This window comes from Cupressus sempervirens, chromosome 11 (assembly GCF_028749045.1).
Source record: "Cupressus sempervirens isolate cs-2001-9-10 chromosome 11, ASM2874904v1, whole genome shotgun sequence".
NCBI lineage: Eukaryota > Viridiplantae > Streptophyta > Pinopsida > Cupressales > Cupressaceae > Cupressus > Cupressus sempervirens.
This window is the reverse complement of record NC_143128.1, coordinates 657,425,724-657,436,533: the sequence shown is the minus strand read 5'-3', so window position 1 is coordinate 657,436,533 and position 10,810 is coordinate 657,425,724. Positions and strand designations below refer to the sequence as shown.

General features: G+C 31.6%; 1 protein-coding gene across 1 annotated transcript; it reads right to left on the bottom strand.

The window, feature by feature from the left end:
* Positions 1–6,061: 6,061 nt before the first annotated feature.
* Positions 6,062–8,999, bottom strand: LOC149531492 (uncharacterized). The gene is made up of 2 exons (XM_089810609.1): positions 8,443–8,999; positions 6,062–6,549 (listed from the first exon to the last, which is right to left on the bottom strand). The coding sequence occupies exons 1-2, from the start codon at positions 8,748–8,750 to the stop codon at positions 6,522–6,524; spliced, it is 336 nt and encodes a 111-aa protein (XP_089666735.1). The 5' UTR covers positions 8,751–8,999; the 3' UTR covers positions 6,062–6,521.
* Between the last annotated feature and the right edge of the window lie 1,811 nt (positions 9,000–10,810).

The following is a 10,810-nucleotide window of genomic DNA, read 5'->3' as shown; positions in this document are numbered from 1 at the left end:
AGTCCCAAACAGGATATGAAATCACATAACACAAGTACTCTCTAAGTCCAAGAATCCTAGAAGTATACTAACTCAAGGTTCCATCATAAATTAATATCTAATCCCAGAGGCACCACAAAGACATGTAGGAAACCTACTATGTAAGCGAGAAAGTGTCATCGTAGGGATCATCCTAGAGTTACCCTGGTAGTCTCTCAATAGACCCCAGCCCCCTAGTGATCCCTATGTGGCCACTAGTATCCTCTCATACTGATGAGGCATACTATAGAATGCAAGGTCGCAAACAAGCATTCTCTCTACTCCCATCCTAGTATATACTAGCACTTGAGACATGGGAGAGAACATACAATTATCTTATTAGGTTCATTTCAATCCTCATTTAGTGTAAATGTTTTCACTTATTAAATAACTTACAATGAGTTACCTTGGCAGCCACTTAGGGCCCCGGCCCTCATTGCAAGCCACTTCTTGACACTACAAGTAGATAACCTACCCTAGGCTCATGAAATCATAAATCACAAAATCACCATAGTCCTATACAAGCGACTGAAAAAAAATACCAAAAGATAATCCACAATAAGAGCATCAAATCTCCATGAGCAACTAAAAAGCATCCATTGATAATCATGACCACAACAGTTCTTTATTGGCAATTGAAGGTATCAATAATAATCACAATATCCATTGGTTCTCAACAAGCAACCAAAAAGGCATCTCAAACAAATAATACTGATCGAAGACTCCAAAAATGGTCAAGTCAAAACATGTCACAACATGACATCATCAAGATCAAAACAAACACTTCAGTCCCATTAAGGCGACTAGAAAGTAACCCAAGTATAACTGATCAATGACTAAAAAATGGTTAAGTCAATTATCTGAAATACTTACACCTTAGCTTCACACAAGAAGACTGGAAAGCAATAACAATTAGCAAATACAAACATCTCATAGAGCATGCCATCACATTACCATGGTTGGGTTTTAAAAGGATCAAGACCAAATAACATCAACATGCCATCACATTCGCATAACTCCCAAGCCTCTAGTAACAACCTAAGACTGGTCAAAGCTAGGACAAACCCCAAAACCCCAAAACACATATAGCATAGAGAAACAAGATACAAACACATGTTTTGGTTTGCTTTTGCAATCACATGATTAAGCCAAATATGAGGTTTTAGTTTTTGTTTCAAGTATACTTCAAGTGTATAAGATTCTACGTTTAATTTCCAAGTCAACATTGAATTATCCCTCCATTTTTTTAAAACAATTTTCTAAAATAGTCAAAAGATAATTATTTTCTTATTTAAATCATTGAACTATTTCCCATTGACTTTTAATAAAATCATTCACATTATTCAAAACATTAGAATAATACTTATCAACTTTCAAATAATTAGTTTACAATTTTCTTAAAACACTTCAAGGACAATTATTTATTTAAAATAATCCTCATTGATTTTAAGTAAAATCAGTCTCACTAATAATTCAATTATTTAACTCCATTAAACACTTATTAATATCTCTTTGCTTTTAATTTTCCCTCATTTAAAAATCCATTTACTAAAATTGACTAATAATAAATTAGACTCCTTCTACTATTAACTAATCCTAATTAAATTTAATTTAATTAGACTAGTTAATAAATCATATAAAACTAATGTATAATAATAAGATTCTATTTTAATTCAAACCCAAACCCGAATCAATTTCCAAATCTTGACTCTACTAAGGGAAGATTGCAATAATTATTATTTTTAAATTCTCATAACTGGATGAAACAATATGCATGCCTGAATTCCAAATTACAAAATTGAAGATTCATTCAGAGAGAATTATTCAGACACACATAATAGACATGATGAAGACAGGAAGAAAAAAGAGCATAATAAAATATGCAAAATAATCACAAGTGCCTACCTGGACACTGATGCTAATTCGCTACGCCTTAGAAAATTGTAGAGAAGCTCCTCCTCTTAGAACCTTCTCCTTTTCAAAAATTCCTTCCTTCTCCAACATTCGCAGTTCCTCCAAGAACTGAACCCCCTCGAGTGACTAGGAGTGCTTGTAGAAGCATATGAGGATGTAGAAGCCTATGAGGATGTCCATACACACTAAGAGAGCCTCTATATAAAGGCCTCTAAGATGCATCTAGAATGTGTATAGAAAGAACTAGGAGATAAGCATGACAACTAAGCACGTAACTTCCACGATAAGAAGATAGACGTGATGAGGTCTCTAGAATGTTGTAGACACCATGTGCTCAAATAATGTGCTAACTCCTAAGTGTAGACAACACGTGCATAATTAGAGTGCAAACCCTTGTGTTGTCAACATGACAACTCCCAAGAGCTCGCATACTCCTATGCGAATAAATATTAAAATAATGCACATTAATTTATTTAATATTCACTTGGCTATTTTTAAAATTAATTTATTAATTTTAAATCTCATGCACTCACTTTATTAAATCCACTTGTTTTATCTTAATATATTTTAGTCACATGCACGCATCATGTGATTTAGAATCTTTTAATAATTTTAATATCTTTTCCACTTTTAAATTTATTTTCGAAACTTAATTGATAAAATAGTTATTAACTTAAATAATAATAATATTATTTAGCATTTATTTAAAAATGAACTCTAAATATATTATTATTAAATTAAATAAATATTATCACATTCCAAATTTAAAATTATAACTTTTATCTTCAAATTTAATTATTTTTTATTTAATTAATTTCCCAATTAATGAAATAAAAATAAATATTAAAATATCATATTAATTTTCCATTTAATTACATCAAATTAATTAAATCTTTTAATTAGACTTAATTAATAGAAAATACACCAAGAACTCATAAAGTAAAATACAAAAACCCATCAAAGCAAAACACATACAAAATCAAACTAAGGGGTTAATATCACGAATTATGTCATCTGACGTATTCAGAGGGTACTCGACTCAAATACTTGTCCTGATTTTCAATAGGACAAATGGGTTAAAGGGTTGGGATTTAGACTTGAGAATTTTATCTCCCCTCTCTTACCATTGAGATAATGTGATAGAGTATGCTCATCCTGGCAATTCAGGGAAGTCGATACCCGGTACCTGCAACCTGCATAAAATCCATGCATGTACAAGCACAATATATACTAAGCTAAACAGGCAATGACAGGAAGTGGTGCATTGTGTAGATCAACTAGCAGGTGACTATGACTCCCTTCCTTAACCACATCAGACACGCCATACATAAAGAAAACAAACACGCACACCATACACATGCAAGTATGGGGTAAGTATCCATAAGAAAAGACATGATAATAAATCATCTAACTAATCATCATTAATAACTGCAAACACTGTAATAATCATCATACATACATGAAATATAAAGTACCAAGTAATTTCATCATATATCAACTGAATCTAAAACAATATCTGATAATCTCAAAATAATGTTACTAATAATCATTAACATAAAACTATCCTAAAAGAGTTCGACAATGATAGCAAAATGTAACGTAGGGGTAGGCACTACATTTGGTTTTCATCAACCCCTATGAACTCTATAAATAACTTGACTCTTTCATTGGCTTCTCGACAACTATCCTCAAATGCATTGGACATGAGGTATTTCACAAATGTAATTTAGTCACTGTTTCTATTTTAAAAACATCTTTCCCCATCAAGATTTCAAACATCAATGCCAATCGCTTCCAACATTCTCTTGGAACCTTTATGATCTCTGACATGATAGTTGAATTGAATATAGCTTCCCTAATTTGCCTTCTTTTTAATGACCTTTTGAAATAAAAGGTAACCTATTTATTACTTTACTCTTTAAAACATCCCCCACTATCACCACCTCCCTACTATATCTACACTACTATTTGGGGGTGCCATCAAAATATTCCTCAATTTTTTTCAAATTAATTAAGAGTTATGAGTCTATAAGGAATTTTTTTTTTTGAGAAGAAGTAATAGCTTAATGTATGTATAGAATACTATACATCACAATACTTCATAAATATAGGATCATTCCTTTGGTCTATCATAGACATAATATGAGTATGTCCTTAATTAATCTTATTCTAACTATCACATTTTTAACTAATTAAGTTGGTATTTACTTATTATTCACATGAAACTAATCTTTCCACTTTGACTTGACCAAGGATTTCATGAGTAATGTCATATATAACATATGTGAGCTTTTAGATTGGTTGCATAAGTGATGACTCTACAAGTATCTTACAACATAGAAAGATGCATAAGAGATATTTAAGTCAACATGCTTTATGTGAGAACTCTATTCCCTGAAATAACTTTTTCTTTCTAAAAAATTGCCAGCCCTCTTCTTAGAAAGTCCCCTTTTCTAGTTATACACTTAAGTTATTTTGTTATTATTTTTTAGAAATTATCATACGAGTTCAAAAATAACAGATTAATCTATGTTTATATAATTATTTAGTTTATTTTTACTCAACATTATTAGTGTTATTTTTTCATATTATTTTTCTTATTAATTTTTTTCTTTTAACTTTATCAATGCTATTTTTTCATATTATTTTCAAATTATTTTTTTACAATACATTTTGTATGTGGAGTTTTATATAGACCATTTTAGTCATATATGATAAATGAACTATAAATAAATAAATTTTTAATCTATTAAATTTTTTTTTAAATTTTATTTTATTTAAATTAAAAAATAATTAGAATTTTATTTATTCACATTCAAATATATTTTAAAGTAATTTTATTATTTAACATTTATAGACTCATCATTACGAGCACTAAAGTGTGCAATTGGTAGTATTATGATTCTGACACATTTAAGAACATGTAAGAGTAGAATTTCATTCTATGATATTTGAATCATCTTTGAATAACAATATAATGGGGCCAAATCATAGTTCCCTTTGACTTAACACATGATTTATAAAAGCATAATAATATATACTAAAATAGTCTACATTTATTTATAATGAAACATTAGAATTGAGGCTCTTTGTTTGGGAACCATCTTTGAGTTATGAGATTTTCCCATAATTCAAGAAATCATAAATAATTTGCAATGTTCTCATACATAAATACATGTATGTTGTTGGAGATAGAAGTTATATAGTTGTATTTCAAGATATCATTATGCTATCACAAAAACTCCTTATCTATATTTTGGTGTAAGCTTATGTAAAGTATTAGTCTAGATTTTTTTTGTAATCATACAAGTGCACTATTGAAATATAATTAGTTTAATTTTTACAACAATTTTTTCAAGAGGGATATTCTAGGATAAACTTTATTAAATGTTAAGTTATATTATTTTATTCCATAAAAGTATTTGTTCATATTTTTTATGCATTTCTAGATCCTTTAAGATTAGTCTACCAAATCTCCATTAATATAGGAGATGACACCTCTATTATTCGACACTCGGATTCCTTCAACATTATTGTGAATCAATTTAAATTCATTAGTACTCACATGAATGATTAAACTAAAGTATTAATTTGATGATTGTTTCTATAGAATCAATGTTTGGGATCAATGTTGAATACTAATTTTTTCTTTGTTCTTGGCCATAGTTGATCGTGGTTCTCAGCTTCATCGGCATGATACCTGGGGCCATCATTTTATTCAACGTAGGTGTCCATATTTTGTACTTGGTTGTGGTGTTCTTATGGTGTTGAGAGTAGTGCTAAATCTCACTATATCTTAGGTAAGATCTATTTTTTAACAAGAGACGCAAAGCGTCATAGTTCCTGCCATATGTTTATTGTTAGTAGTTGTTTTGTTGTGAATAGAGAGAGGAGGTTAGTGTTCAGTTTCAAGCGACATAATTGATAGGAGGCAACAAGAAATTTCTGAGCGCAATTGTGAATAAAAAGAAAGAAGAAAATAAAATGACATTAGAGGAATGGTTGATTTTACATTGATTAGAAGTGTAAATCTATTTTTAGTAAAGTGCGACCAATATGCATTGTGAGAGAATAAGTCATTTAGAATAATTAAACAATTAAGTTGTACAAAACACAATCTAGTATGAAGTTGTGGCACAATAGAATAATATGAATTATTTGGCATTGCACCAAGATAACTATTAATTAGTTCTAATGTACAACAATTATTTTCCAATAGTGAAAAAAATATGTATTTTCTTGGCATTGCACCAAGCCTAGCTACAAATTGTTCTACTTTACAAAAATGATAGCAACTATTATTTTTGCACTTTCTTCAAGTCTTTGAATGGAGTAAAGCCATAATTTTTGACCTCCAAAATTAACCATCATGTTATATGCTAGTTTGAACATTTTGTGCAAGATTTCTACTTAGAGCTTTCCAGATAACAAATGCCTACAACATAATAATTTTTTTTTGCTGACGTGGATTTGCCGAAGCCTGGTGTGGTCTACCTAAAGCTGTGTGGTATGGAAAAAGACCATAGAAAGGGCACTTGCCTCCTCAGTACTCAAATTGAAGCTTCTTCCTCGCTTACAGACCGATCCAGTCAAAAACTAAACAAAAAATTCTCTGCACTGCTTCAATGGAAAAATGTTATTAAAAAATAGCTTAGAAAAGAAAATAATGAAAATTAGAATATAATTTGCCACACGGATAAAACATATAGAGAATTAGAAATTTTGCAATGGCTCAACTGTTTCAGTATCTTCTTCATGGGAGGTTCCTGGTTGTGCTTGTCAACGACATTAAGTTTGCACTTATAGCTCTAGCATTTGGCATTGGGATTATTAAACTACAAGATTTTCCTAATCTTGCAGTTAATCCAGTTGACTTAAATGAAAAAATAATCTAATTAATTTATGTCAGAAAAACAGGGTGAAACAAAACTTTCATACTTGTTCTTGTGGACTTAATCATTTCAAACAAGCCATTCAAGATTTTGGGTGGAAAAGATGATAGAGGGATTCTCTCAAGCAGGGTATGGGGCTCCTAGAATCTGGGTGCAAGGCCTTGCTCTTAACCTTCAAAGACCTTGGCATCAAACCAACAGGGGAACCAAGGCCTTTGAAATCAAATTCAATACATTGAAGGATTTGGAAGGCTGCAGATTTGGGGATGAAAATAAAAATATTAATAGAATTATATCCACAAGTGACCGTACACTTTAGTTAATTTTATAATTAATTTTAATTTATAACCTAAAAGACTCGAATAAATTAACAGCAACAGAGTCACCAAAGAAGAAACAAAAAGATCTCATATGGCACACAAATAAAATCAATTATATTTCTAGACTTCAACCAATTTTTGCAAGTTTGAACACTTCTTTTTACGAACTAAGGGAAAGCATTCATGGATTTTTCACCACTTTCCCCAAAATTAAACAATGCTGCAAATTTCTCGTTAACTTTTCCTCAAACTAAAGCCAAAAAGGGGACAACAGTAAAGCCTTCTGAAAACAAAACAGATAAAAGTGGGAAACATGCAAATCTCACCTCAAAGCAAATATTCATGCAAAGTAGCAAAGACAATAAATTGCCAAAGGACGCAACCTCAACTTCAGTATTTTTATCAAAAATGAAAGTGAAAAATCCTACCTACTCAGCCAAGAAAAAGGAAAAAGCTTAGCTCAGAATTCGACAAGTTTGGCACCATTTTTTACAGCAAATAGTAGAATTACTTTCATAGCTAAAGTGGAACACAAATTCAGTTAGAGACATGGTGGAGCAATTGAACATTTTGGACCAAAAGAGACAGTGTTAATTGCCCATTTAATTCTAAAATCAATCGCACACCGACATGGCGTCTTGGCAGTAGCCCCTGAGGATGCCTGTGCAGCCAGAGCACAGAGACAAGGTTTTGTAATTGATTAAATACAATGATCTCTATCTGCGACAGTTAAAATCAACCAATAAAGTTATTGTCATGGCATGCATCACAAAAGGCAGTCACATGACTCCATGCGCTTTACTAAAACGTCATCTTGTAAGCTGCTTAACATTAGAAGAAAAATCCTACATCGTGCTGAAACATTACAAATAAAAAATGTTGTGCAATGCAATCTTTGACCTTGTATGGCTCACAACAGTAACGCTAAACCAAAAATATCCTAAAACGGTACAAAACGGTTATAAATCAAATTTTATAAGTTCCATGCAACCAGTTCTATAGCGAGGCAAACAATCTTGACCTTGTAAACCTCTCGCTAATAATATGCAACAGGAAATATCCTAAAACAGATAAACTTGCTTGCTACAAAGACAACAACTCACAATTTTGTGATCCTACCGCTCTTAATAAGACGAACCTCAATTAGTTGCCCTAAAACAGATAATTTTTTTAGCTACAAGCGCTGCAAATCAAAGTTTCCCGATAATTCACACACAATTATTGCCATCCATTAGAGTTTCTCAATTGACAAGAAAAAAGTAATAAGGCGTGAGCAAAGATAAACGGAAGGAACATACCTTCCTGTCACTATATCTTCCAGCAAGGTGAAAGCCATCGCAACATCTTGTTTTACACACACTCTATGCATCATTCTATGCAGTCGGCCTTCCTCCGACTCTGTTCCGTCCAACATTTGCTTACCCGTTCGACCTCTGCTCTTTATTGATGAATGGCCGCTGCTTGCGTAATTAATTGCAGAGGAAAACCCATGAAGACTTTTGATGTTGGATTCGAGACTTATAACGAGAGGGAGATGAGTATGATTGGCATGGAAGAAGGTGATGTAACAGGACTGATGGAAGACCGCTTCCTTGGGGATGTGCATTTACACACAATGCAATTGCCGCCATTTTCACTCGCAGAGGATGGAGTTATACTTTCCAAATTGTTAAAGCAAAAGAAGCCCGAAAGAAATGTGAAGCAAACATGTTAAAACCAGCATAAGTCTTTACCTACCAAGGCTTTCTGGATATTGGTACCTGAAAATTTACCCCAATCAACCACTAAGAGAACCAAATTCAGCGTAAAACGAAAAGGTACAGAGGAAACGAAACAAGAAGAAAACCTAAATAGATCCCGCCAAACGACCTGCTGCCAATCTTGCGGCCGAGCCTGTATCTCTTCCCCACAAGTAAATGTCTTACAATTGTTCTCGTCAATACCTGCTTCAAGACCTGGATGAAAAATGGGAGAGGTCGATATGGACGAACAATATTCAATGTCAAATGCACAAAATCCAGATAAATGCCCACCGACATGAATTAAAGTGTTGGAAAAATGGTAGAGATAAAGATAAGCATTAATGTTCAATTAATTCCCAACAGGTAAGTACAAATGCAAAGATTTAAGTGGCACAGATATGTACTCCAGAGATATGCACTCAGTATGCATGTCAGGGGTATTTATTTGTTTGCAACTGTCGGAGCTTTTATTTTGTTCTTTTTTTTGTTGGGAAAATTAATTTTTTCCTTGCCTAATTTGACCATATCCAATGAAATGTGATATAAACAGTATTTTGTATATTTGGAAAATAGGTTTTTTAAAAGAAACATTAAAATAGATTAGAGAAGTGATAAAATATTTTGATCTCATTGGTCAGATTAATAAGACTAAAAGAACTTGCATGAATGCATTAGTATTCCTGCCATAGGCAGGAACTAATAACATGATGTGATACTATATTTCCTATATTTAGGTGGACAATGCTTGTAATTAAATGTGAAAATTAAAATTGGGCAATCGTTGTTTCACACACCTTGTTATTATGGCCAATCAATGTAATTCTAATTCTAGTATAAATACATTATTGTATTTAAGGGTTTAGAGAGTTTGCATTGTAATTTTGCATTCAAATGCATTACAATGTACAAGTGTGTATTCATACAGTCATATCTATGATCCTTTTGTGTAGTGAAAGTGAGAACTACTTAGATGATTGATTAGGGAGGTGTAGTGAGTTCTTAACTAAAATTACAGAGGCCTAACATTGTATTTTATTTCAATTACAATTTTCATTTTGCTGGTAGTGAGCCTTTTTACATTCAATGTATAACTACTCAAAAAGTTATCTTACTAATAGTATCCCTTGTGCAGACAACTAGCCATGGTGTACTAAATCATCTAATTAGTGTTACCTTAATGATGTTATTATCATTTCATTAGAATTATCTCCTCCGGGGTTTTTTCCACTTGGGAAATTACCAAGTAAAATTGGGTATTCATTGTGTTAGTGTATCTAATATTTAAATATTATCTTTTGATAGTGGACTTTAAATTTTTAATTGAAAGATTTTAAGTAGTAGTGGATTTATGTTAAGTATTTATTTATAGTTAGAGATTTTTTTATGAATGTGGAATAATAGATTCATTCCCTAGTTATTCGTCATGTTCACCAAAATTAATAAATCTTTGATTACAATGTGTTAGTCTCACTACTAGAAAGATCATTACTCTTGACTTGTAAGTAAAGTTCACTACCTATAGAGAAAGATACAAAATTATTTGCAATATGAAGATCACTTCTCAAGAGAAATATGAAAAACACAATATGATTTAATAAAAGAATTGAACTAATAAAAGTAGCTTTTGAGGTGCTAGCTTATAATTCATTATAAATACTCATTTAAAACTATCTTCATCTCTGCACTATCCAACAACGAAAGCTTAGAAGCATTGATAAGCATTTCACACTTCTCACTGACACAAAATCATACATTACATATCTCACAAAAAATACACTAATTTTTCATCTATATTGTTCATAAATACCATCTAGATCATATAGTTGGTCATCCCAATGGATGGTGTAATTTTTGGGCATAAGGTTGACCAAAATCCTTAAACAAAATTCATAAGAGGAAGAAAAATAATATTTATGGATATCCA

Excerpts from the sequence above, each read along its gene's own strand:
- LOC149531492 (XM_089810609.1), bottom strand. The coding sequence starts at position 8,750 with ATGCACATCCCCAAGGAAGCGGTCTTCCATCAGTCCTGTTACATCACC. Across the intron at positions 6,550-8,442 it reads GAAGATATAGTGACAGGAAG|TGCAGAGAATTTTTTGTTTA; the intron begins GTATGTTCCTTC and ends CCATTGAAGCAG.